At 44.7% G+C, this 27860-nt stretch overlaps 1 protein-coding gene across 1 annotated transcript; it reads left to right on the top strand.

Moving 5' to 3' along the window:
* The first annotated feature begins 265 nt into the window (after positions 1 to 265).
* On the top strand, positions 266 to 27776 carry LOC132215243 (aldo-keto reductase family 1 member C15-like). The gene is made up of 9 exons (XM_059663126.1): positions 266 to 526; positions 12317 to 12484; positions 14382 to 14498; positions 15206 to 15283; positions 16265 to 16387; positions 19827 to 19936; positions 22360 to 22525; positions 24616 to 24698; positions 27592 to 27776. The coding sequence occupies exons 1-9, from the start codon at positions 440 to 442 to the stop codon at positions 27632 to 27634; spliced, it is 975 nt and encodes a 324-aa protein (XP_059519109.1). The 5' UTR covers positions 266 to 439; the 3' UTR covers positions 27635 to 27776.
* The last annotated feature ends 84 nt before the right edge of the window (positions 27777 to 27860 follow it).

The raw sequence follows: 27860 nt of genomic DNA, 5'->3' as shown, positions 1-27860 counted from the left end.
TTTGACCAAATGAAGGGTGAGGAACTTAACTAAGGTGCTATAGTAGAATGAGTGTTTAGAGATGACCAGCCTAGTGACTATTGTGCATCTTGTAGAGTAAGTCTGCTGTGACTATCAAGTACAACTTGACATGGTTAATTGTGTGTTGTTGTTTTTTAACTTAGGAGCCCAGGGTGAGCAATGCTGGAGAGACAGTCCCCAGCTCCTGTCGTGTGCGTGACATTTCTATAAGCTCTTTCTGGGATCTGTGCCTGCCCAGACCTGGAAGAAGTACAAAGTGATTAATTGGTTTCCTTGTGGAATCTGGGCAGTGGCAATCCCAGCCCCACCTCACTGGTGGTTGGCAGAAATAAATGAAGCTGGAGCCTCGCCTTCCACTTGGCTTGCAGTCAGGAAAAGGAAGGAAAGCCAGCCAGCTTAGCCAGGACTGTAAACGGAGATGGACCCCAAACGTACTCACTCTGTGAAACTGAATGATGGACACTTCATGCCTGTGCTTGGATTTGGCACTCTTGCTTCGGAAGGTGTAAGTCAAACCCAGGGGACCAGTGGGTTAAATGCAAACAGCCCTACCAGGGCCTAGTACATGTGGGGAGTGGGGGGGTAGCGGGGGGGGGGGGGGGTTGGAGGGACTCATGTGGCCTCCATTTCACCACCTCTGGCTTTGTACTCAGTGGGATGATGAGCTGTTGCCTCTGAGGAGTCAGAGTCAGAGGCGATAATTCTGAGGGTGGATTATATTATTATTATTATTATTATTATTATTATTATTATTGTTACTGTTATGGTTATTTAATGTATATGGAATGCTTACCATATATTTTAAGTACATGCATTATCTTTAATTCCTCAATAACTAGCCCAGGTAAGTGCTATGCCTCTTCTCATTTCTAACTTGTTTAATTCTAAGCTTGGCTGTGCTTCCAGGATCCATCTCCCCCTCAGTCAGAGTCACTCTGAGCTTTGTTAGAACCCCTGCTGGACAGAGTGCCCAGGAGGAGGGGACAATTAACATGATGCTTCTGGCAGCTTTGCTGTGGGTTTGTGGGACTGGAAGTATTTCCCACTGAATTTCTGTCATTGAAACCTTGGTCCTACAAGGAGCCACTATCATTCTGGTGTTGGGCATCCAGAAAGGAAGCCTGAGAAGGCACAGTAACAGTGAAGACAGAATTGTGCTTCTCATCAGATGTGTTATCCACATGTCCCCATAGTGTATGGCAAAGCACTTAGTGTCCAACTCTGGTCACGGTGGGGAAGTGGCAGTTTTGGGGTTGCTAGGGAGGGATTGCCCCCATAAATGACAGAGGTAAAGCCATTCCATCTTGGTAGAGCTATGACATTAAATATCAATCACCAATAGCCCTGAGACAGGGAAGTTTGTTTGCAATGACATAATTATCCATGTCTCCACTGTTATAGCTTCAGCACAAGGTATATCTTACATACATTATATTCAACTTTTAATACTCTCATTAAAGATAGAGAATAGGACAAAAGATCCCATAATCCCCTCACAAGAATAAAAGTAACATGTGCCTGGCTGGTGTGCTCAGTGGACTGAGCATCGTCCCATGCCTCAAGAGGTCACTGGTTAGATTCCTGGTCAGGGCACATGTCTGATTGCAGCTACTGGTAGATGCCCGGCCAGGGGCAGCTGATGGATGTTTCTATCTCTCTCCTGCTCTCCTTTCCTCTCTCTCTAAAATCAATAAAAACATGTTTTAAAATAGAAGTAACAGGTGCATCTGCTTAGTGAATACAAAAAGTACAAAGTAAAATATATAGAATCTTCTTTTGCATACTAATCAGAGTTCTTTTTGTAAAAGCAACTCCCCCAACCTTATCGGCAATTTATTGCAAGTCAGGTCAGAGACAAGAAGTAGGGCCCAGCCCTAGCTGGTTTGGCTCAGTAGATAGAGGGTCAGCCTGTGGGCTTCATTCCAGTCAAGGGCATATACCTTGGTTGCAGGCTTGATCCCCTGCTCTGCTGGGGCATGTACGGGAGGCAACTAGTCAATGTGTCTCTCTAGCATCAATGTTTCTCTGCCTCTCCCTCTTCCTTCTACGCTTTCTAAAAATCAGTGAAAATATCTTGGGGTAAGGACTAATAACAACAAAAGGTATGGTCCAGCGTCCATGCATGTGACTTCTTTTGTTCAGTCAGGTGTGTTTTTTGGAAGTGTGCAAACTCAGTGTCTCAGATTTAGTCATTAGGCATTGACCATTGGCCATCCAAGGCAAGCCTTATACATGCCCTGCTGACTTGCCCACAGGCAGTGCCTGAGTGGTGAGGGGAGGAGCAGCAGCCAGCTCTCTGGGCACCTCCTGCACCCACTTGCTCTTACTATAGATTTTCCTGATTTGACTCAGGTGTCTTGTCCTCTCACTCCTTTCACAGCATTTCTGATGCTGACCACAGGTCAGCCTCATGTAACCCTGGCATGTGAAACCAGCATGTTGATTTAGTCACCTCAGAGGCTGAGATAAATATTAGAATGAATAAACCAGTGTTTGGCTTGGTGGGCAGAAAGAAACAATAGTTTTTTATTTCATGTGTGTGGCTCTCAAAAGAATCCAGGTAGAATATGTAATTATTAATTAATAAATCAATTAACCTATTCCACAGTCAAGAGTAAACTTCAACTTGATATTAAAATCTATCCTAGGAGTGGAGGGAGTTTACACAGATCATAGTTCTGTTTTCCTGGCATTTGGACAATTAGATAAGGACACTGAATGCCGGGCTGAACAGCTACCTAACAACGCTTATATCACTAATGCCAGGGGAAGCTGAAATGTTCAGAAAGAGGGAGGCTGATTTGAGCTGGAGTATTTTGGGGAGACTTCAAGGAGGAGGTGAGCTGAACTTCAGGGAGGCTTGATGTCAGGCACAGACAATCTAATGAGCAGTGGGATTGGCTCCATTCAACTAGAAGAGGCAAGCTTCTACTGCAGTCCTTTCACAAAAGCTCTGATGCTGACCAAGGGGCAGCCTCACACAGCCCCTCCCATATGTGAAACAGAAGACACAAAGGACTAAAGACAGAAGGACAGAAAATTGCCTGGTGTAGAGAGAAAGGACTTCAGGCAGAGTTATAATATTTTCCTATGGGAAAAGGGGAATTTATTTAAAGACCTCTTTTAAAAGTTGGGCTGAGCCCTGGCCAGTGTAGCCAAGTGGTTAGAGCAGTGGTTGGCAAACTGCGGCTCGTGAGCCACATGTGGCTGTTTGGCCCCTTGAATGTAGCTCTTCCACAAAATACTGACTTCTGCCCATGGGCCACGAAGTTTCAATCACACTGTTACCTGCGCACCTGCATGTGGTATTTTGTGGAAGAGCCACACTCAAGGGGCCAAACAGCCACATGTGGCTCACGAGCCGTAGTTTGCCAACCACTGGGATAGAGGATCAGCCCATACATCAAAGCATTGTGGGTTTCCTTCCTGCTCAATGGCATGTACCTAGGTTACAGGTTTGATCCCTCACATGCAGGAGGCAACCAATCCATGTGTCTCTCTCACATGGATGTTTCTCTCTCTCCCTCCCTCTGCCGGAAGCCGTTCCATCCTTGCTGCTTGACACAGTCGCTTCAGGGAAGAAACATCTGCACAGCATATGTTCCAAGGGACCTGGTGTACATGGCATACTGTTTTTAATATGTTTGCTCACCTTCTTAGTGCTATGTGTTCTAACCAGGGCCACCTCCCCGGGAAAGGTTGTTTCCCCAGCTGGGAATGTTTCCCCAGAGTTAGGGATTAATGGGACTAGGGAAGGGAATAAATCAGTAAAACCCCCTAGTGTTACAGAAATACCATGTACCACTTATGAGGAACTTAGACTAATACTGTTAGCAATAAATTTAGGACTTACTAGGCCCACATCCAACCAGAGGAAGTACCAAAGCCTATACCCCTAAAAACTCGCCAACACAGGGCAGTCCCAAGGAAGATTACCAGTAAGGCTAAAAGGGCAACTATCAAACAGTTAAAGAAATACCGCTGCAAACAATGCAGGCGGGCTCCTTATCTAAAAATCTTAGGCGAGCTATGCAAGCAGAAAGACTTAAACTAAGTGCCAGGCAGGTAGTTAATCACCATAGCTAAGAACTATCACTCTTAAGCTACATTACCTTTACTTAGGCCATAGAATAGGAAAACCTCCTTCAGGTTTTTCCTTATAGCTTAATAGTGGAGCAATAGAATAGTAACCTTAGAATAGAAATAACAAACTAGCCCTTATAATGGAACTCAGAGGCTAACCTTTAGAACAGAATGTAGAAACATAGACAATAGTTAAGATTAAAACCAGCAGAGCTAAATAGAAATAAGATTTTTAGCAAAGGTCAGGTAAGAAACTGTAAACATAAAACAAGAAACTGTAAAAGGTCAAAGGAGGACCCAAAACATACCATGATATAACTATAGAGGCATGCTTATAGAATAAAATAATATAAATACAGTTGTAACAGGGAAATAAAAAAGAACCTGATCATGCTGATCATCTGAACGCTGTCTCCATGTCCTTCATTCTTCACCGACGCTGTCCACACCTTTAGGAACCCCTGGACCGCTGGGGCTGGACCCCGGCATCCCTCTATCCCTCCCTCCTTTCCAAGCACTCTGAAAAATCAATGGAAAAATATCCTCAAGTTAGGGTTAGGATTCAGAACAAAAAAGTTTGGATAAGATTTAAAAAATATTCATGATGCTGATCATGATAAGATTATTCATTCAGTAATATATCTATCTATAAATGCAATAACAACAAAACCAAAACTTATAACACAGACTCTCTTCACTTGCTCCAGTTGGGTCCAAGGCCTTTATAATCTTTCTTGGGTAACCACTGACAGGTCTGATCACCTGGTTATTACACTCCTTCTTGCCTAGTGGTACTGATAACTGGGACAGTAAGCCAAAGGTTTTTCTCCCAGGGCCGTGTCTCACGATGCCGAAGAATGTGCTCCGCAGACCAGAAGATATAAGCAAAAGTGTGGAAAATTTATTACAAGCAGATTCAGACTCCCTTCATGGAGAGGGGGCACAGTACAAGGCTGCCCGTAACGCCTGGTAGTCCAGGGATATATATTTGCTACAAGCCTGCTTCCATATTTACCCATGTCATCACCTGATTGATTCCCTCAATTGTTCTTGCCAAGCAACAGACCTGAACTTTCCCTGTTTCTGTGTATTCTTCTCTGTTCCTATGCTGAACTTGCTCTGTTTCTATGTGTTTGTACACCTGGTTGCTATAGGCCCTTTCTTCTTTCCCCATGCCTCCCTCTTTGAGTCCAGAAACATTCTATTATTTCTGCTTGATTGGTTTCTGTGATAAGGCTTGCTCAAACTGCCATGTCTTCCCCTGCCTATATTCCACTTCCCTTTCTTTTCCACTGGACCCCTGCCATATCTGCCTGAATTTCAGTTAAACTTTTTAGTCCCCCTTCTGATTAGGAGACCCCAACTTGCTGTTGGGAGCAGGGTGATGACCACTCTGGCTACTTCCTGCTGACAGTGGGAATTTTTGAGGAGCCGTTGTCAGGTCCCATCGGAGGAGCAGGTCTATGGTAAAAGACAATCATTTCCATCTGGGGCTGCATTTGGAGTTTTATAGCCTCTATGCGAGAAGAAACAAAACGTATCAGGAGGTTTAATAAGCAAGGGCCAAAGATAAGTTAATGAAATAGCTAAACAAAAGGCTGAGAAGAGGGGCCAACCAGATTCCTAGGGATAGAATAATTTATTTAATTTGTTTTAAGTCCCGTATGGAAAATGATACCTGGACCAGGGTGGGTCAAAACTATCCCCCTGCCATTGCCTGGAGAGGGCAGGTGGTAGTTGGGCCTGGTGGGATCCCTTTGGGTCTTGGTGGGACTTGTCCTTCCAGGGGTCCTATATTATTAGGAGGACAAGATAGCTTAGGGGTATTTTGTGGGCCACCAGGCCCAGTTACCTTCCTAGGGGTTTTTGATGCTCTGGTTTTGTTTTGGGTCAAGGCTGTCAAGAGCTATGGTTCAATTTTGTATTGCTGACTTAATTTTTGATTATTTCTTAAAGTAAAGAAAGCCTGGATATATGAGAACTTAAACTACTTCCTTCCCTCTTATAGGAAAGATTTAATTACACGATGGTATTGTAGTTAACACTTCCCTCTGGGGACTATGTCTCTCTCTATCTGCCAGGTGATATTGAGGCCAAGCCCAGGTAGAAAAGAAAGTCAGGCATTTCTCTTTAAGGGTATGAGGGTTGAATGTGTACCAATGCGTCGAATGCTTCCCAAGGGCTATCTGCACAGGGTGTGGACGAAGTGCTTCCCATCTGTATGAAAACACACAAAAGGATGCCCTGCATCCTCTGTGATCTTCCCTTCTCTGTTTGGGGCACCCCTCCTAGATAAATGATGTAGGATTAGTGCGTCTTTGTGTGCTGTTGTGCCCAGATTTCAAAGTTCCCAAGACCCCCAGGGAGCCAGTCAGTCCGATGCAAAAGCAAAGAGTCCTTTATTATGCAAGCCGGCCTGCGCTCCCCGTTCACCAGACCCACCGACACAGCGGAAAGTCCAGTGGCAGAGAGAGCGAGGCCTGATGGGACAGGGGGTTTTAAAGGGGGGTGGAGTGAGGGCAGGAGAGGGCACTGTGGGCCCTGCCGATTGGCCAGGCGCGAGTCGGTACAGGATGTGGTCATAGTGATGGCGTGCACTTCCCTTGATCACCATTGGTTAATCCAGAGAAATCCTGGGTGTGGCTAGCAGCGGCTTCTTCCCAAAATGGAGGACCCAAGGCAAGATGGAGGGCGCACATGGTTCTGTCCCAAGATGGAGGACCCAAGGCAAGATGGAGGGCGCAGTCCTTGTCCGGCTCCTGCTGCTGCCGCTCGAACTCGCCACAAGGCAGGATGGCCCTCCCGCACAGCACCCGCAGCTGGCCTGCAGGCAGACCGGGACTCCAGCGCATCTGGGCGGCACAGGCCCAGCAAACGGGGTGCGGCCGGTGGAGCGGCCCAGCTCTGGGGGAGCGGCATCCGCTCGGAGCAGGCCCGGCCCATGGGGCCGGCGCACTGCAGCATGGCGGCCTCCCCGAGCCAGGGCACGCGCCCCACTCCGCTGCCGCCGCTGCTGCACTGGGCCCGGTCCGGGGGTGGGGGCAGCCCGCGCTGGGCTCCCGCTGTGGGCCCGGGAGCCAATGCCCCCCACATAGGGCCCAGCGGCCGGCCCACGCAGGCCCCGGTCCCCCCGACCGGGCCCCGAGGGCTGCACGGACCCTCGGCCCCAGCGCGGGCAAGCGGGGAGCCGACCACGGGGGAAGGGAGGGAAGAGCGAGGCGGTGAGGCCTTCCGCTCCCATGACCTCCCCTGTGGTCGGTCGCCGCCAGGCCCCCACCCCTCGGCCCGCCGCCGGCCACCACGCAGCCGGTCCGGAGACTCGGACCCGCTCCGGGGAGGCCAGGCCCTACGGCAGGCGCGGAGGGATCTCAGAGCCGGGTGGTCAGACTCCTCCCCCCGCACCGCCCGGAGAGGCGGTGCGCCTTTCATGTGTGACCACAAAAGAGGATCTGCCAAACTAGTCGAATTTACTGGCAAGATCTAGGGTAATAATCCCACTTAACAGAACTGACCTACTGGACAGTGTGCACTTACCAGTGTGTCCTACCAGGCACGCATCCTACTCCAGATGTGGGGAAGCCTGTACTAACCCATGTCCCTGATTGAAAGTGTCTGAGATGGTTCTAATGTTTTTGAAATACCCATCAAGCTTCCTAGAGGAGTTTAAAAGGAAGTGTCTCTAGGCTGAGGGCTGGGAGAGCTTGGCCAGTACCCAAAACTCTGGGGTGGCTACCACCCAGAGCACCAAGGAGCATACAAAAAACTATGGTCTTATTCTTATGTATGGCCTCGCTATCCAAAGATCTATCTTCTTCATTCTGGCCTCCCCAGTCTGTCAGTTGTGGCGGGCCAGCTCAACCAAGGGTTTGGTGAGCCTGAGGGGGGTGGTGAAGGATGTAGAAAAGACAGACAAAGAGAATAAGCTGGGTCTCTCCTCTGCCTGGCTAAGGCCACAGAGAGAGACCCAGACAGCAAGCTGAGCCTTTATTTTATAGCCAGAGGTAAACAAGGTAGTGGTCATCATAGTTACAATGTTCTTGTGAGTTTCACTTGTTTTGGCAGCACTTGCTGCACCCTCCCCAGCAGCCCATTAGCTACCCAGATAAGATCTAGGGAGCTTCATAAGGTCAAGTCTAATTATTCTAAGAGGGCTATGCCCCCTAAGCTGGGACTTGTTTGTGGCTTTGCCAACAGGTCAGTCCAAGGCTTAACCCTATAGCCACTCCCTACAGTCAATAATGAGGGACTTATATTGAAAGGGTGGAACCCTACTTTAGTTAAGACTAGGACTTTACATCCACTGGTGAAGTAATCTCCTTGATAATATAGGTGTCTGATATGTGACCTGCCTGGGAATATGGAAGGGCCCTGAAAATAGTGCTTGTTTTAGTCTCTTTCAGCCCTCCTCTTCCCAGTCCTCTGTTCTATTTGTTTTTTGCACGAAAGAAAAAGTCCTCAACTCCAGGGCCTATATGCCCTTCTGCATAAGGGGAGGCGTAGGTATTAGAAGCATGCCGTGCCTCCTGAGCAGGGGTTACTTCCTTGTAGGCTTTCCTATCATTCTGGTAAGAACTAGGACTTCCTCTGATTTCTACAAGTCTAAAGCTAGTTTCTTAAAATTCAAATCCTGGGATGGTTGTCAAACTTATTTGACCAAAAGATTATATATGAAAGATAGAATTTTCCTTTTAACAAACTGGAAAAGGACTAAACAAATGCCACATTAAAGGGAGTGACATTTTTCATCAGAGCCAAGAAATCCTTGTTCTCTGTCTGAGGGACAATGAGGCCTGGGCATGGAAGGAGGTGGTGATGGTATTTAAAGGTGGTATTCCCTGTGTGCTTATAACCTGGTAGAGACAAACTGAACCACAAGAATGATGACAAGTGGTCTAGTGCAAGGGAAAGTGTTTTAGTGTTCAATGATTCCAAGGCTAAGGATGGGAGAAAAGTAAGTATTAGTCTGGAGAGTTGTAGCTAAATGTGCAAGAAAACCAGACAATTTAAGATTCAGCTTAGTTCATGGGTATAAGATAAAATTTTGAAACAATTAATTAGAGTCAACTCACAATTCTGTCTGTTGAAATATAATCTTTCTCCCACAAATCACCCTTATTCTTATTAAAGACCAATTCATTTATTGTATTAAGTCCACTTTCAATCTGGCTTGATTACTTGTATGAATACAATTAAGAACAGTAATGAACTGTATAGGCTCTTTTAAAATCTGTTTTGCTGGAATCTCATGACCAAGCTTTAATGAGCCCCTCAGGGCAAAGAAGCTAAGCCACCTAGTTGCCTGCAATGTAGATGTGGGTGAATTCCTCAAGTTTTTGAGGTTCCCAAAATGTCTTGAGGTTCCTTTCTTGCTAACTCTCAGGAAAGCAACCTTCGTTCCTTACCTGGAAAGACTGACATTGAATCATGTGACCAAGAAAGATACCAGGCTGTTCTCAAAGGTGCTCACATTGGCTTCAAGTCTTCTGGTGACATCCAGAGTCCAGGCATGTCTCTCTCAGGCATGACACTCCAGCAAAAGTCTTGGTTAATAAAACTATCATTGGAAACTGGTCCTATTGAATCCATGCAAAGAAACACATTGCTATGACTTATTTATTATGGATTGCCAAATTCTGGAGGGATTAGGTAGGGAGAAAAACATATAATTTACTAAATTGTTTTGTTTCCTTGTATCCAAAAAACAAAGCCCCAAATTAGGAATACCTTTAACAAAAGTCACAAAACCTGAATTTTTTTATTCTCACAAAATGAATTTATATGAGAGACCTTGACTATATTGTGAAAAGCCAATTTATCAAAGCAATTAAAGCATGCATCTTTATTGAAGAAGAATAGTAAATAAACCGTACATCTGGCTCATGAAGTATACTAGTGGATGGCCTCCAACCAATCTGAAGAGCAGTCTGGGTGAGGGTCCAAGGCATTATACACCCTCCTGTCTGTAGATACTAAAAGTGCTCTGTTGAATATTCTGGTACAGATCAATTCTTAAGATTTCCTGTTTGTTTGTTTTTTATGGTCTTTTCTGAAATCACAAGAGGCACATTTACCTTGCCAAGCTTTGACACTGAAGGCCTCTGTGCCTAGAGAGTAAAATGGCCTTTCTTCTTCTTTTTTTCTTTCCCCTTCGCCCCTCCCTTTCTATAGGGAGGTTTTTGTTGTTGTTTTTAACAATTTGCTTTGTGTCCTTGGCTGGGGAAGATAATGGCTTGTTAGTTACAAGCTGGCTGCAAATTGCCCACACTGTTTGGCTTTGTTTTTATTTTATTTTATTTTTTATTTTTTTATTTTATTTTTTTATTGCTTAAAGTATTACAAAGGGTATTACATATGTATCCATTTTATCCCCCCGCCCTAGACAGTCCCCTAGCCTCCCCTATGGCTTTGTTTTTAGTTCCATTTAACATTTTTCCTTAAAAACCTTTTATAATTTTCACAAACCTTTTTACAAATTTTAGGAATAACTAGTTTTCAAAATGCATCTCGATGCATCATGCCTTTTATTACCTAAATCATATAATTTCCCATGAATAATTCTTAGAAGCCTCAGTCCCCAATAGCCAAGAAAAGCAAACAACTGGCATTCCTTAGATTGACCCTTATGAACATATTTTAAACATACTTATTTCAAACCATATTCCCAACAAAGCAAAAGACATGATAACAGCTCCAAATCCGCTTTACAGACTTTTAGATGAAAGCAGGTGATCTAGCAATCAAAGCTGTAACGAGTTTATTTGATCTGCAAGCGTGGCCAAATTTTTCCCAGAAACCTGTACTTTTGAAGATGTCCCAGACTAGAGTTTTTGATCAGCTACTTACATTCAAAGGCCCTAGTAACCACAGGGAAGCACTGTAGAAAGTGCTGCCAGGCCTCGAGCACTGCTGTGAACCTGAACCCTGCAGTCTTCCTTCATCCTGTCTGGTGATCGAATGCTGGTTTGGTGTGGAGAGGTTGAACTTCTGACTGAGCCTCCGAAACTGATAACCAGAATGGTGAGCCAAGGGTTTTTCTCCTGGGGTCGTGTCTCACGACACCGAAGGATAAGCTCCGAAGACCAGAAGATTCCAGCAAAAGTGTGCAAAATGTATTTCAAACAGGTTCAGACTCCCCTCATGGGGGCTGGTGGGTGGCAAGGCTGGGGGGGGGTGGTGGTAATAATCAGCTGCCTCATAAACCCTTGTAGTCCAGGAGTATATATTTCCTACGAGCCTGCTTCCATATCTATCCGTGTTGTCGCCTGATTGATTCCCTCAATTGTTCTTGCCCAGCAACTGACCTGAACTTTCCCTGTTTCTGTGTGTTCTTTCTCTGTTCCTATGCTGAACTTTCTGTTTCTATGTGTTTGTACACGTTGTTGTTGCAGGCGATCTCTTGTTTACTCATGCCTCCTATTTTGAGTCCAGAAACAGTTTATTATCTCTGCATGGTTGGTTTCTGTGATTAGGCTTGTTCAAACTGCAGTGCCTGCCCCTGCCTGTGTTCCCCTGCCTTTGTTTTCCACTACACCCCTGCCTATCTGCCTGCGTTTCATGTTAACCCGCTCAGTACTTGCTAGCATTGTTTATTTGTGGTTATTACTGGGCATACAAGTACCAAGAGCCGCCCTAGTGACTTGTCTGAACTCCAGACATGCTCCTCCATGCCACCATCACAGAGACCACTCTATCTTCTTAAAAGCAGTGTCAAGTACCACTGTCCATACAGTAATCTGCTGTTAAACTCAGGATTTCCTGGCATGTGAGCTCTGAATGACTAGGGGGCAGCCATGGCATTGGGGTAGGTGGAACCTTTCCTGTGTCACTTGGTAGAAGCTTTCCTCCACTGGGAATCAGGTCCTTTAATCTGGCAGATGCTAAAGTTGAGCAAACAGGCAACATAAATTCCCCCAGTGGGAAACATGGAGTGAGAATGAGAGGGTGTGCCGGGGCCTGTGGAACAAGTTCTTTATTGAATGACTTAATTTTCCACATTGCCTGGTGAAGTCCACTTCACTAATTCATTTCAGATTAGAGGGTATATTGGAGTTTAATCTGTGCCCCCAGTGTACAGGTTTCTTGCCAAGGTTTGCCCCATCAAACAGGGGAACAGGAGACATGTAGAAACAGCTGGTGAACATACTCTTATGGAAATAAGTTGCATCTCTCTGAGTCAAGTCAACTGCCAACCCGCCATATTCATATTTTATAGGTTCCTAAGAGCAAGGCTGCTGAGGCAACCAAAGTGGCAATCGATGTAGGTTTCCGTCACATTGACGCAGCATACATCTATGAAAATGAGGAGGAGGTCGGCAAGGCACTTCGAGAGAAGATTGCGGATGGCACTGTGAAGAGAGAGGACCTATTCTACACCACCAAGGTGCTGTGAGTGAGTGACAGAAGGTCCTTGTCAGAACACATAGGTTATTTGGGGGGGAAAAAACACACAAAACAAACATCTTTGGATTAGGTTTGAATAATTTCTTTATCTCCTGACATTGTAAAGTCCCATTATAGAAAAAAAGAGAGAAGAAAGGATTGCTTTGCTTCAGAATGTACTAAGGGTGGGACATAGTTGCTTAGACTCTTGGAACAAGGGTCAGCATTCATATGTAAAACACAAATAAACACACTTAGCTTCTCTATCTGCTTGTAGATTGACTGAGCCACTGCAGAGTGGATCCACTCCTTTCATTCTTCAGCAAATTCTCTCAGCACATATCCAAGTGGGGTTGACATATTCCCAGAGGGGAGCCAGACTAGGAAAGACAGTTTTCAAGTCATCATTGAATTTACTGAAATTTGTAAAACTTTTCTTAAGTGGAAAACCCTGCTTCCAACACAAAGAGAGCTGAGGTCTCTACAGAATGGTCCTATGTGTGTCCACATCAATGATGATTTGTTTTCAGAATGTGGACCTCTGAGCAGTCCTGCTTTCAGGCACTTCCCATGTAGGGCAGTAGATTCCATTTCCCCTTGCCTGACATTTCTGACTCTCCTTTCAGAAATGATGCCTTAACATGTGGAACGTGTGCTGTGGGGCCGTCACTAACCTCTAACCCTGTGTCTGCATGAGCATGTGGTCTCCCAGTCCTGCCACCCCTTCTGCAGTCCCCGTGGCCGGGAGGCATGGACACACCACTGCTTCCCCAGCCAGGGCCTGTCCAGCCCTTCCCTGCCAGGGCTGAGGGGCAGCTCCCAGGGCCTGGAGAAAGCCAAATTGACAAAACTGAAGTTGCCTCCAGCACCATCTGAGAGGCCGGGTGTCCTCACGCCTCTTCCTTCTGCCCCAGTGGGCAGCACCAGACCAGAGTCCACGGCCCCATAGAGCCCTTGGACAAAGCCAGTGGCCAAGCCTTACTTGTCCCACCTGGGCCCGCTGCCTGGATGGCATGCCTGGCCTGTCAGTATTTATTGCCTCCGTATGTGCCATCCTCTGGGCCTGCTGGCCTGCCGCCTCTGCCCCCAGGCTCCATGCCATCATCCCCAGGCCTCCCGGACACAGCCAGGACCACTGTGGGACCAAGCATGCACAGTCGGAGCTGTCCCCTGTGCTCCCCCCCCCGCCCCTCCCCCCTCCCGGCCAGGTCAGGCCCAGCTGGAATGCACAGGAGCCTGTCCCTGCTTCTCTTCTGACCAGGAAATAAACTCCCCCTAAGGGGGAAAAAAAAAAGTTTCTTAGTTTCTTTCTATAGGAAATTACATGTGGAGATCACAGACCAGATATAACATTCTTTAATTATTTCAAGCACTAATAAAAAAATAAGAAAATTGTTTTATCACATCTGAAAACTAATAGCATTTGAAAGTATTTCAGAAGATGCATGAGAAAATGACCAATCTGGAAAATATGGTACATATATTAGATATTCATTCAAAGGCTTTTCAAATTTACATGATATTGGCTCATGTATTCTGATACCTTCTGGTCTTGGCAATTCACAGGTGGAATGTCACCGTATCTCAAGGTAGTTATACATATCTAACATTTTTATAACAATGTTTCTAATCCTTGGAACATTTAGGTTGCTTTTCCTAGCCCATCTGCATTTTATTGACAATTTTTTTACAGTCACTCAAATAAATCTCAGTATCCCATTAAAAGCCTCATTTACAGTAAGTAACATAAATTTAGCCCCAGAACTTTCTATTTTGAGACCACCATAGTGGTTGGTTACTCACTGCTCAATCTCCTAACCATGAAATTTAATTTCAGTTCCCAAATGTGTGACATCACAAACCATTTTTTTTTTTAAATTTCTTTTTGGTTATTGCAGCTTTGGTGTACTTTCTTTCGACCAGAATTGGTTCGACCTGCCCTGGAGAGATCACTGAAGAAACTTCAACTGGACTATGTAGATCTATTCATCATTCATGTGCCAGTAGCTATGAAGGTCAGCTTTTGTTTTCCTTGTTATGCACAAGAGTATTCCACATCAAAGAGTTGAAGACACTGTCCTCCATGTCTAAGTGATGTGCTCCCCCTTATTGAAGAGAGCCTCAAGAAAGCTGAGGGACAAAGATAGTAAAGACACAATGAAAGTCCACACCTCTTTAGGGGGAGGGTGCACATGGATCTCTCAGCCAGTCAAGCGGGAGGCACTGTAGGGTGGTCCATATTGCACATGGGGCTCCTTTGAGCATCACTGGTCCAGCCTCTCATCACAGTGGACATTTTCTGAGCACATCTGGTATTCTCACTATCTCTGAGTTGGGTTAACATAAATTGGAACTAAAACACATTCTTAATAGTAAAGGGAAATCCCATCATCCAAACAAGCCTGTTCTTGGGAAACAAAATCAATTCTAATGGTAGGGGAACTCATTCTTAGTGGAATTTTGGGAGAGTGTGTGGACAGGAAAGTGGAGGTAAATGGGAGAGAGTTGCTTTGCTACAGTCTCTCAACTGATTTTGATCTCCCTTTCCCCCAATGTCTTCTCTTACATCACACACCCCACACACACACACACACACACACACACACACACACACACACTGCTTAGTAATAACAGCCTCTTGAAGGCTGTGTTACCAAGCTACTGAGGCACAAGGAAGATCATTCTTTAAAAAATTCTTTCTCCTCTCCTCTCTGTATTCCAGCCTGGAGAGGAGCTTATGCCTAAAGATGCCAATGGGAAAATTATTTTAGAGACAGTGGACCTGCGTGACACCTGGGAGGTATGTACTGCTACTGCCACCCAAAGATGGTGGGATAAGGTGGACATCAGTGCATAAGGATCAGAAGAAATGGGTTCTGGCTCTATCCATTGTCTGTCCTCAGACATGTTGCCAAACTCCTCTGTAGTTTGGCGTTCTCCTCTGTAAAGCAAGCGAGTTGAACAGGATCACAGCTAAGGTCTACTTTCTTTAAAAAATGTTTTTATTGATTTTTATAGGGGAAGGGAGAGGGAGAGAGACATAGAAACATCAATGATCAGAGAATCATTGATTGGCTTCCTCCTGCACACCCCACACTGGGGATTAAGTTGGCAGCCCAGGCATTGCCCTTACCAGGAATCGAACCGGTGACCTCCTGGTTCATAGGTCAATGCTCAACCACTGAGCCACGCCTGCTGGGCACTAAGGTCCTTTTTAATGTAAACTTCTGTGGTCCTAAGTAGGAGTTTCTTTGCCACACTGATCGGGTTGAGCATGTGAGCTCTAAAAGGGACATGTTCAGAAGCAAACTCCAGAGGAGTTAGAGCTCTAAACACACCAGAGAGGGGAAAGCTGTTGTCTGCTTAGCAGGAGGAGAAAAAGCCTGCCTTCTATACTCCATTCCATATACTTGTTTCATTATTCCAGGAAAGAGGAAGCAGAAAAAACTTTGACTAGTGGAAAACCTAAGAGTTCCTCTTTGCCCTTAACTATGACACCATGTGTTACATGCCTAACAACAAATTACACACCATGGAAGAGGCAGGGTGATGAGGGGAGTTTAAAAGCATCTTAATATCTATTTATTGCCCTGGGTGTGCATGTCACAGACTCAAGGACAAAAGCTGTGTGTACATAGCAATAAAGTACACTGGGGGAAGAATATGTCCAAGTGATAAAGCTATTTGGTTCAGTCACATTATTATGCATGTTAAGACAGATTTCCAGTCTTTAAGAAGCTCACTGTCAAATGACTTTGCCACACATGACTTTCCTCCCTAGGCTCTGGAGAAGTGTAAGGATGCAGGTTTAACCAGGTCCATTGGGGTGTCCAATTTCAATCACAAACTGCTGGAGATGATCCTGAACAAGCCAGGCCTCAAGTACAAGCCTGTCTGCAACCAGGTGAGTGCATGACCATGGCAACTGTTTTGCTTTCTGCTCTTCACATCCTCTTTCTTATTTTAAAAAATACGTGTATTTTCATTGATTCCAGAGAGGAAGGGAGAGGGAGAGAAAGATAGAAACACCAATGTTGAGAATCATTGATTGGCTGCCTCATGCACGCCCCCTACTGGGGATTAAGACTGCAACCTAGGCAAGTTCCCTGACTTGGAATTGAACCCTGACCTCCTGGTTCATAGGTTGATACACAATCAGTGAGCCACCCTGGCTGGGCCACGTCTTCTTTCTTGATTAAGTTTCCCCAAGTTTTTGGCTTGATGCCAACTGCACAGATAATTGTTCTTTTTATAACAATAGGGAATTTCAGAGAAGGAACAGGTTAAGTGGATTGGGGAGATCATGACTTCAGTTACTCAGAGGTGGGTTGGAGGTTCCCAGGAGACATCCAAGTAGAGATGCTGAGTTGGTAGGTGGTAGTGTTGGTCTGGAGGTCAGGCAGGGCTAGAGGAGAGGTCCATATTTTGGAACCATTGCTTTATGGGTGGCAATTAAACTCAGAGAAACGTATTCCCTCTCCCAAGGCACTTCAAAGGATGAACAGAAAGAGGGCAGGAAAGTCAACATGTAAAGATTAGGCAAAGAGGCACTGGTGAGGGGATTGAGCAGGAGTTGGCAGACAGGGAGGAAGAAAATGAGACCATGTGGTATCAGGAAAACCAAGGAAGACCATTGAAAAGGTTTGCATGAGTCATGAGGTGGATCCTGCTGGGAGCAGCCAATCCAACTAGGGATAGAAAAAGTATGGGGTTTTATGAGACAGAGTTCATGGGAAACATAGCAGGAGCAGTTACAGAGTGGTAAGGGGAAAAGCCAGAGAGAGAGCAAAGCAGTGGAAAGTGAGGAAGTAGAAAATGTTGTGGACCAATGTTCACGAGAGTAAGACCACCAACTGCAATTAGGTCGTAAGCAGCAAGCGAGGATTTATTGAAACTGGCCAGTGACTGCCGTAGGCGTTTTCTCCTACGACAGCGTTGAACCTGGTTCTAGGCCAGCCTTTTATACACAGAAACTACAAAACGGTTGGCTAAACACACACAAAGTTACCTGGGATACAGACACAAAGTTACCAGGGCTACATTAATCAATACTGCCCCGTTATCAAGGTATTATTAATCAACTTTGGCCCGTTGCTCCAGCTACTAATATAAACTTGCCCCGTACCCTGGACTACCCTCGACCACAGTTGGTTCCATTTCCCCAGTAACTGCCAACATACCTGAGAGGGACAGCAGAGGTTAAGAGGAAGCACTGTGCTAGCCTTGGGAACTGGAGCGTGACCTTTCTCCTCATTCCATATTAGCCAATTGCCTTTATTTTACTTTACAAGGGGGGCTTAACTGTAACAGAAAACACATTGAAAGAAATAATTTTAAAAAATAGCAATGCTGCCAATGTTCAATCCCTATGTTATTATAAAGTTGTATATCCCTTTTTTGAAACAGTTTGAAAATCATGCAAGAAACCAGTCAAATATTTATACTCTTCATTTTACTTAATTACTTCTAGGAATATATTTGTAGAGAATGAGTCATCATGTATAAAATATGTCTCTCACTTCAATATGTAATTGTGAATTCATGAATTTCAACAAATATAATTACTTTCTTATTAATGATAGAATTGTCACCATTTTAATCAGAAGATGCCTCTTGACAACACTTAGTGTCCTTGTTTTCCAGCATGTCAGCAGGGCTGAATCATCTGGAGATGGCTGAGGGCATTCCTCAAACCTGAAAAGGATGCATAGATGATTGCTTGCTGCCAGACAGCTGAGGGCATTTCAATCTACATGTTATTGCCTCCTACTGGCCAAACACCTGAACAGCCTTGGGCAGTTCCTCTAATCTGACAATGCTTACCCTTTGATATGTATATCTACCTTGCTGTAGGACAATTTGTGTTAATAAAAAGCAAGGAGTCCAGAGAGACAGGAGAACTTGGCTCCTTTAGCCAAGCTCCTTTGGCCCCCCAAAATGCCTTCCAAAATTATGTTTCATCTCTGGACTCTTGATTAATTTATACACAGCACCTTCTCCAGATTCCTGAACCCTTCTAGATGCTGGATTAAGACCACCAGCATTAACTTATTTTTGCTAACATTTGCTTATCCCAATGCGTTCTTAGGTAATTTTTAAACAAAGCATTAGAGAATCATTTTGCAGAAGAGCTATATGTGCCATTATCATATTTAAAAATGTGGTTTCTTGTTCAAATCATAAAATACCTAATTTGTTTTGAGGATCAAAAATCTGTAATTTCTAAAAAGCTGCCGGATCCTCTGCTTCTGATTTCAAAGGTGACTGGAGAGGGCAGAGCTGTCAGCTCTCCTGCAAAAAGATTCTCTAATGCTTTGTTTAAAAATTACCAAAGAGCACGTTGGGATAAGCAAATGTTAGCAAAAATAAATTAATGCTGGTGGTCTTAATCCAGCATCTAGAGCAGTGATTCTCAACCTTCTGGCCCTTTAAATACAGTTCCTCATGTTGTGACCCAACCATAACATTATTTTCGTTGCTACTTCATAACTGTAATGTTGCTACTGTTATGAATTGTAATGTAAATATCTGATATGCAGGATGGTCTTAGGCGACACCTGTGAAAGGGTCGTTCGACTGCCAAAGGGGTCGCGACCCACAGGTTGAGAACCGCTGATCTAGAGGGTTCAGGAATCTGGAGAAGGCGCTGTGTGTAAATTAATCAAGAGTCCAGAGATGAAACATAATTTTGGAAGGCATTTTGGGGGGCCAAAGGAGCTTGGCTAAAGGAACCAAGTTCTCCTGTCTCTTTGGACTCCTTGCTTTTTATTAACACAAATTGTCCTACAGCAAGGTAGATACACATATCAAAGGGTAAGCATTGTCAGATTGGAGGAACTGCCCAAGGCTGTTCAGGTGTTTGGCCAGTAGGAGGTAATAACATGTAGATTGAAATGCCCTCAGCTGTCTGGCAGCAAGCAAGCAACCATTTATGCATCTTTTTCAGGTTTGGGGAAATGCCCTCAGCCATCTCCAGATGATTCAGCCCTGCTGACATGCGGGAACTGGCTCAGCATGTTCGGCTCAGTTTGTAGCTTTTCTGCCCAGTATTGGAATCGGCCATTTTTCTAAGGAATCTTAGTTTCTTTCTATAGGAAATTACATGTGGAGGTCACAGACCAGGTATAACATTCTTTAATCATTTCAAGCACTAATAAAAAATAAGAAAATTATTTTATCACATCTGAAAACTATTAGCATTTGAAGGTATTTAAGAAGATGCATGAGAAAATGACCAGTCTGGAAAATATGGTACATATATTAGATATTCATTCAAAGGCTTTTCAAATTTACATGATATTGGCTCATGTATTCTGATGCCTTCTGGTCTTGGCAATTCACAGGTGGAATGTCACCCGTATCTCAACCAGAGCAAACTCTTGGAATTCTGCAAGTCCAAGGACATTGTTCTTGTTGCCTACAGTGCCCTGGGATCCCAAAGAGACCCAAACTGGTAATAAGAATATCAGAGTTAACCTCTGTCAGCAACTCTATTAGTGATGAAGCACTTTTTAAAATTAAGCTTCCTTTGGGGCCTAGGTAAGGGCTGGGAGGAGGCTGGTAAAGGGGTGGGGGGGGGAAGGAGATGAGAAACATCTGTAATATTATCAGCAATAATTATACACACACACACACACACACATCCTATCTAATAAAAGAGAAACATGGTAATTAGTTTACGACCGCTACCCTTCCCATTGGCTAATCAGGGAGATATGCAAATTAACTGCCAGCTAAGATGGCGGCCGGCAGCCAGGCAGCTTAAACTGAACATGAGGCTTGCTTGCTTCAGTGACAGAGGACTGCAACGTTCCCCGCCTGCCTTGCCGGCCTCTGAGCTTGCAGTTTGAAACATTGTAACAAATATAGAAACTAAACAAAACCCCAGAAACCAGCTTTCAGCCGGCTGGGATCTGCTTTCAACAGCGGAGGCCTCAGAGCTGGTGCCAGAGCTAAAGCTGGCCCAGAATAAAAAAGAAAAAGAAAAAAAGGAGCAGTTGGGAGCTTCAGTCACCTGCCAGCCTGAAAACAGCCCTCACCCCTCACCCAGACTGGCCAGGCACTCCAGTGAGGACCCCCACCCTGAAGGGTGTGTGACCAGCTGCAAACAGCCATCATCCCCTCATCCAGGCTGGCCAGGCACCCCAGTGGGGACCCCCACCCTGATCCAGGACACCCTTCAGGGCAAACCAGCCAGCCCCCATCCATGCACCAGGCCTCTATTCTATATAGTAACAGGGTAATATGCCTCCCGGCACCGGGATCAGTGTGACAGGGGGCAGCGCCCAAACCCCCTGATCGCCCTGCAGCTGTGTGTGTGACAGGGGGTGGGGCCACAACCTCCCTATCGGCCCTGCTCTGTTCGTGACAGGGGAAGGCGCCCCAACCCCCCACCCCACAGGGCCTGCTCTGTGTGTGACGGGGTAGAGCCATAAGCTCCCCATCGGCCCTGCCCTGAGTGTGAGAGTGGCGGTGCCCCAACCCCCTGATTGGCCCTGCTCTGTGTGTGACAGGGGGCGGTGCCCCAACTCCTCTATTGGCCCTGCTCTGTGAGTGACAGTGGGGAGCTCCTCAACCCCCTGATTGGCCCTGCTCTGTACATGACAGGGGGCAGCGCCCCAACCCCCTGATTGGCCCTGCTCTGTGCGTGACAGGGGGTGGTGCCGCAACCTCCCCATCAACCCTGCCTTGAGTGTGACAGGAGGCTGTGCCCCAACCCCCCAATTAGCCCTACCCTTAGCGTGGCTGAGGGTGGCATCGCAACCTCCCAATCCGCCCTGCTCTGTGCATGACAGGGAGCGGCACCCCAACTCCCCAATCGGCCCTGCTCTGAGCCCGACCAGGGGCTGCACCTAGGGATTGGGTCTGCCCTCTGCCACCCGGGAGCAGGCCTAAGCCAGCAGGGCGTTATCTCCCGAGGGGTCCCAAACTGCGAGAGGGCACAGGCCGGGCTGAGGGACCCCCCTTTCCCCCCCCTAAGTGCACAAATTTTTGTGCACCGGGCCTCTAGTCTATATTTATAAAAGCTTAAGTGGCTGGTTCAACTGACCATTAGCTATGACGAACACTGACCACCAGGGGGCAGACACTCCGACTGGTAGGTTAGTTTGCTGCTGGGGTCCAGCCAATTGAGATTGGGTGAGATAGGCTGGACATGTCCTGGAGCCCTCCCATAGTCTCTTCCAGGCCCCTGATCATGCAACAGTGTGAGGGACTCCACCAGTGCACGAATCCGTGCACTGGGCCTCTAAGTGTGTATGTGTGTGTATATATATATAATTAAATTAAGCTTTAACATTTTATTATGGAAGACTTCAAACATAAAAAAGCCAACACAACCCTAACCGGTTTGGCTCAGTGAATAGAGCGTCAGCCTGTGGACTGAAAGGTCCCAGGTTCGATTCTGGTCAAGGGCGTGTACCTTGGTTGTGGGCACATCCCCAGTTGGGGGTGTGCAAGAGACAGCTGATCAATGTTTCTCTCTCATCGATGTTTCTAACTCTCTATCCCTCTCCCTTCCTCTCTGTAAAAACATCAATAAAATATATTTTTTAAAAAAATTTAAAAAAATTAAAAAAAAAAAGCCAACACAATAGTGTAGTGAGGTCCCATGTACTGTCACTGAACTTCCACAGTCATCACCATTCTTTCAGTCTTGTTTCATGCATACTCCAAATATTTTTTAAAAGTTATTTTATAATATAATTTACACAGCTTCTCATGCATAAATATTGGTGATGCAATATTGACAAATGGATGTACTGTTCTACACACATTTCTCTTGATTATTTTGGGAATTTGGAGGAAAAGGGACAGCACACTTTATATTTCTGGTACTATACCCTTCACATCTATATGCTCTGGTTTTGTTTTCAGGGTGGAAAAGGATAGCCCTGCTCTCTTGGAGGAGCCGATTTTGAAGGCCATTGCCAAGAAACACAATAGAAGTCCAGGGCAGGTGGCCCTGCGTTACCAAGTGCAGCGAGGAGTAGTGGTCCTGGCCAAGAGCTTCAATGAGAAGAGAATCAAAGAGAACTTCCAGGTACAGACTGGTCACTGTCTCTCCAAAGTGGGGAATGGGTGCTAGCCTGGGGGCCATCTCTCTTGCCTTTCAGCATGTACCCATGTTCATTCCTTCCCATGCATCTCTCCCTGTGCTATGAGGGCAGCTTGGAAGGGTGGGAGAGAGAGCAATGGCCTCAGAGTCCTAGGTTTTATGGCCTCCAGGCCTGGCTTTGCTGCTCCTAGTTGTGCAACCCTGAGTTTATTTCATTGCTGTTTTTTTTATCGGTTTTAGGAGTCCTTCTATGCAGTAAAGACTTTTAAAACCCTGATTCCTCTCTTTCATCTTCTCTACCAAATAAACTCCTATTTGTATTTCAATATCAAACCTAAATAGGATTAGCTACTTTGTTAAACCATTGGGATAAGCCCAGCACAGTTGTGGGTCACCATAGCACTTGGCATGGCTCTGTTAGTGATTTTTTTCCTTATTACACAAAAATTGCATGTTTATATGTCAGTGTGCCTTCCAGACTGGGAGACCCTAAATACAGTGACTCTCTCTGGGTCATCTTTTAGCATCTTTTCCCCAGAAAAGCGCATGGCAGGTAGGAAGCTACATACAAGTTTATAGACCAGTGATGGCGAACCTATGGCACGCGTGTCAGAGGTGACATGCGAACTCATTTTTTTGGTTGATTTTTCTTTGTTAAATGGCATTGAAATATATAAAATAAATATCAAAAATATAAATCTTTGTTTTACTGTAGTTGCAAATATCAAAAAATTTCTATATGTGACACAGCACCAGAGTTAAGTTAGGGTTTTTCAAAATGCTGACACGCAGAGCTCAAAAGGTTCACCATCACTGTTAAAGACTGACCAAATTAACAAATGAATATATTTTTAAAAATTTATCTTTATGAATATTTCCCCCTCTAAACTAAACTCTCCTTCATATATCTTCTAGTCCCTTAGATCAATCAGTGATCTTCAACTTATTTAGTTGTAAACTTCATGAGAAACTATGTAAATTCTATTGCGCTTTAAGAAGACAGCTAACAATTTCATCATGAGTTTAATATTTTCAAAATATGACATTTAGAGCATATTATTTATTTGCTCCAAGCATTGAAGCTGTAGATTTAGTTTATTCAGTTTATGCAAATATTTAATAGGCAAATCTAAATTTCATTCTTAAACCCACTCAGAAAAATCCCATTTTATTTTTCAGTTCAACTCACCATGCTAATATATATATATTGACAACCAAGTCACTTCTGGAGTACATTTTTAAGATGAATAAAAGATGGATAGATAGATAATAAATAGATAAAATAGATAGATCTAGATAGAGTCACTGGGTTTTCTATAAAATTATTCCCTGGATGAAATAATGAGCTTCCCACTTTAATATTTATTATCAAAGATCTGTCTGCTTTGCTATTAATTGACACTCTATTAGGGGAGTGTCAATTATATCATCAAACAAAAACAAATTAGACTTATGTAAGAGATAATTTATTTGAGAGGAGGCTTTTCTGAATGTTGGGACTATAAGATCTCAAAGATAAATCAGAAAGATTTTTTTATTATAGGGAAGTAACCTGACTAGAGAGAGAATGAGCAGGTGTGTGGTTGAATAATTGATCAGCAAGTGCTTTTCTTGATATCAATAGCTTCTTGGAGAGGCCTTTACAGGAGTTTGCTCTTCCAAAGCATGCTTAAGTTTGAGGCTGTGTCAAAATTTAGGGTGTTTGTATGGCAGGGTGGAGGCAAGAACTAAAGTTTGATCCAGTCAGCATGTATTTTGTTCCGATTATGCAATTATCTATTTGTTTAGGAGGAAAAAGGTTGTTATTTCTGTTGCAAACAATTCACTCTGAGAGATTTGGGACCGGTGATATATAAAAAACTTCATTTAGTGGAGTGAAGCAGAGGAGGAGAGGGAGTGGGACAGGAGCCATGGTGAACCAGGAGGAGAGTTCTCAGGCCAGTACACCCGGAAGATGGCAGTGGATGCTTCCCCTAGTGCTCTCCTTGCCTCTGTCCACCAGGAAGCCCTCATGTTCCCAGGTGGAAGCTCCCTACCTTGGGGAGAGTTTAATGTGATTCTTTCCTTCCTTCCAGGTTTTGGAGTTTGAATTGACTCCAGAAGACGTGAAAGCAATTGATGGCCTGAACAGAAATTTCAGATATTTTAAATTGCCATTGTAAGTGACTTGTAGATTGTTTTTCCTGGGTTCTTTCCTGTAATGTGTAGGTTAGCAGAGGGACTCAGCTTCCTTAAATAGGAAAGATGGGCCTGATTCCAGAAGTAAATCTGGAGCTTCCTGGTGACCTCAGACCACAGGTTTACTCCAGGTTCAGTCTCTGACCCAAGAGAAGTGTGAGCAGGGCCCAGAACAGACCATAGGTAAAATGGCCCAAGTTTGCATCATGGTGAATACATGACTTTTATGCCCTAATTCCTGTGCCTGGTATACATACTCCCACTAAGATCTGACTTAGCCATTTGACATAGAAGGCTCAGTGCCGAATTCCCACTATACTTTAGGGGTACTAATCCTATATAATAATCCTGTATAATAAAAGGGTGATATGCAAATTGACCCTAACTGCAGAACCAGTGAATGACCAGTCACTATGATGTGCACTGACCACTAGGGAGCAGATGCTCAACGCAGGAGCTGCCCCGTGGTGGTCAGTGTGCTCTCACAGGGGGAGTGCCATTCAGCCAGAAGCCAGGCTGACGGCTGCAAGGGCAGTGGTGATGGTGGGAGCCTCTCCCGCCTCCTCAGCAGCACTAAGGCTGTCCAACTGCAGCTTAGGGGAGTGGGCCTAAGCCGGCAGTCAGACATCCCCTGAGGGCTACCGGGCTGCCAGAGGGATGTCTGACTGCCAGCATAGGCCCTATCCCCTGGGGAGCGGGCCTAATCTGGTAGGTAGACATCCCCCAAAGGGTCCCAGTCTGCGAGAGGATCCAGTCTGGGCTGAGGGACCCCCTGAATGCACGAATTTTCATGCACCAGGCCTCTAGTCTAAAAATAAAAGGCCATTCAAAGTAAGAGGGAACAAGTACTTGTTGAGATCAATAAGAATAGCTAATGGGAAAACATTAATTTAGATAGAAGCCCCCAAAATGTTCATATTAGGAGACAGGGGCATTGGTTATTTATAAGAAAGGGAAGGGGAACAATAATTACATCTCCAGAAAGAAAGCAGTGATGTTAATTCTAAAGAATGTTTTTAATTTTCAGTCTAGTAGTCATCAGTCCATTACTCATGATAACTGTTTTCTTGTAATCCTCACAAACAGTTCCCTGAGACAGTGTTGCCTATGCCCAGTCAAAAGGGTATTTTGCCCTTTTTAACATTCCATAAAATGTGAGGCATAACACATGCTGGGGAATTAGTTCCTCTGGCATGGCAGCTCTGGCGCCATTTTAAAGTGGCTCAGGTTACGTTATTGTTTATTGTTTATAGGAGCCTATGAAAGTGTTTCATCTTTAATGCTTTTTAAAATCAGGAGGAAACATGGTTATATTAATGACCATGTAATAATGAATCCAGCCGGGACTCTATTCATTTTTGTCCTAACACAACTACAAATGTAACATTAATTTTTTTAATGGAGGACGGGCCCAGGAAGGCAAGTGTGTGTGTGGGTGTCAGAAAGTCATCCTTGGACCCACTTCCACCGCTTCCCGGAGGGGTCAGTGGCATTTCTCTTTAACTGGGTATTCCTTTTCCAAGGAATTGTCCGTTTCTTCCAAATTTCTCTCTCTGTTGGCCTTTTATCCTTATCACAAGCCCCATTTCATCAGTCATATCATCTCACCAAAACGTATAAATGGATCAAAAAATTAATTGCTCCTAGTGACTGATGTGTCCCCAGCGGCATACACCAACATAAGATCCTCTGGATTTCTCTGGTTTCTAGACTTCAGACTTGCTCAGGGTCACATTTGGCCATCAGAAGACTAGACCCTGGCAGCCCCTGACTCCTTGACTTTGACTTATTCACAACATCACAGGCCCCTTGTTCAGTAACTGCAGGAGGGTCTCAGGATTGAAGTGAAGGAAGACTCATCAAATGAGAGGAGTTTGTAAGGGAGTTTAGCAATAAGGGAATAGAATTTTAGTTATAGCATAAAGACTGGGTTTCAAAAAAAAAATCTCAAAACTCCTTGTTTGTAAAGCTATGTTGCGAATTTGAGAAAAGGCATTATACACGAAAAAATGTGGGAAGTAACTTCTCTGTTCCCAGGGCTTTAAAGTCAAAGTCTGTGATCTTTATCAGGCCTGTGATTGTATGCACCTGTCTTCCTAGACCAGCGATTCTCAACCTGTGGGTCGCGACCCCTTTGGCGGTCGAACGACCCTTTCACAGGGGTCACCTAAGACCATCCTGCATATCAGATATTTACATTACGATTCATAACAGTAGCAACATTACAGTTATGAAGTAGCAACGAAAATAATTTTATGGTTGGGTCACAACATGAGGAACTGTATTTAAAGGGCCAGAAGGTTGAGAACCACTGTCTAGAGACCTTTGTCAACACACAGGTAGGTCCTGGAGCACACAATTTCTCAGAATGCACTCTTTAATGCAATCAAATCAGAAAGGACAATTTTTTAAAAGAAAATAAGAACCTGGACAAGTACTTTTATAAATTGTATGAAAGCAATAATTTCATTTGGCAGTTATACGTATTAGCTCCTCAAAAGAGTTACAGGAGGACCCTGAATTGTTGAGTAAATTGGTTAAAAAGAGCAGCAGAATTCTCACTATGAATGTTCTCATGATCTAGGGACAAAAGTGACACATGGGCTGACACAACACATTTCAGCCCTGGCTGTCACATCCTATGGCAAACTCCAATCTAAAGAAAACTACCTGTCACTTGGCTTTTCTACCACTTGTGAATGTGGGAATTGAGCACATGGACCAGGAGCTGCATGTCTGTGTGTTGAGGCAGAAGGAAGGGCATGGTTGGAAATAGAGAGTTTTTAGCCCATCCTGACTGCATCCACAGAGAAACCCTCTCTTAGACAGCATGGGACTGAGTTAGTAAATAAATATCCCTCTTTCTCTTTCAGTGCTGTAGGTCACCCCTATTATCCATTTTCTGAAGAATATTGACCATCAACTACCCATCACGTGTGGAGAGGATTTCTGCATTTGGGGGAGGTGATTAAAAGCAGTTCTGTAGTTTCACGCTGCTTCCTTGTTTTATTTTTAAAAATCTTTTTATTTTGTGAAATAATAAAGACTTCCAAATGAAGGTGTTTGTTTTTCCTGAGAATTAAAATAATATATACAAATGACAGAAAATTGGGACAATAAAAGGGAAAGAAAAGAAAACAAA

The sequence above is a fragment of the Myotis daubentonii genome, chromosome 1 (genome assembly GCF_963259705.1).
Source record: "Myotis daubentonii chromosome 1, mMyoDau2.1, whole genome shotgun sequence".
Taxonomy (NCBI): domain Eukaryota; kingdom Metazoa; phylum Chordata; class Mammalia; order Chiroptera; family Vespertilionidae; genus Myotis; species Myotis daubentonii.
The sequence above is the reverse complement of the archived record's forward strand: the minus strand, read 5'-3'. Positions and strand labels throughout refer to the sequence as shown.

Coding starts and splice junctions, on each gene's coding strand:
- LOC132215243 (XM_059663126.1), top strand. CDS start 440: ATGGACCCCAAACGTACTCACTCTGTGAAACTGAATGATGGACACTTC. Junction 16,388..19,826: donor ACAAGCCTGTCTGCAACCAG/GTGAGTGCATGA, acceptor GGCAATTCACAG/GTGGAATGTCACCCGTATCT. Junction 19,937..22,359: donor TCCCAAAGAGACCCAAACTG/GTAATAAGAATA, acceptor TTTTGTTTTCAG/GGTGGAAAAGGATAGCCCTG.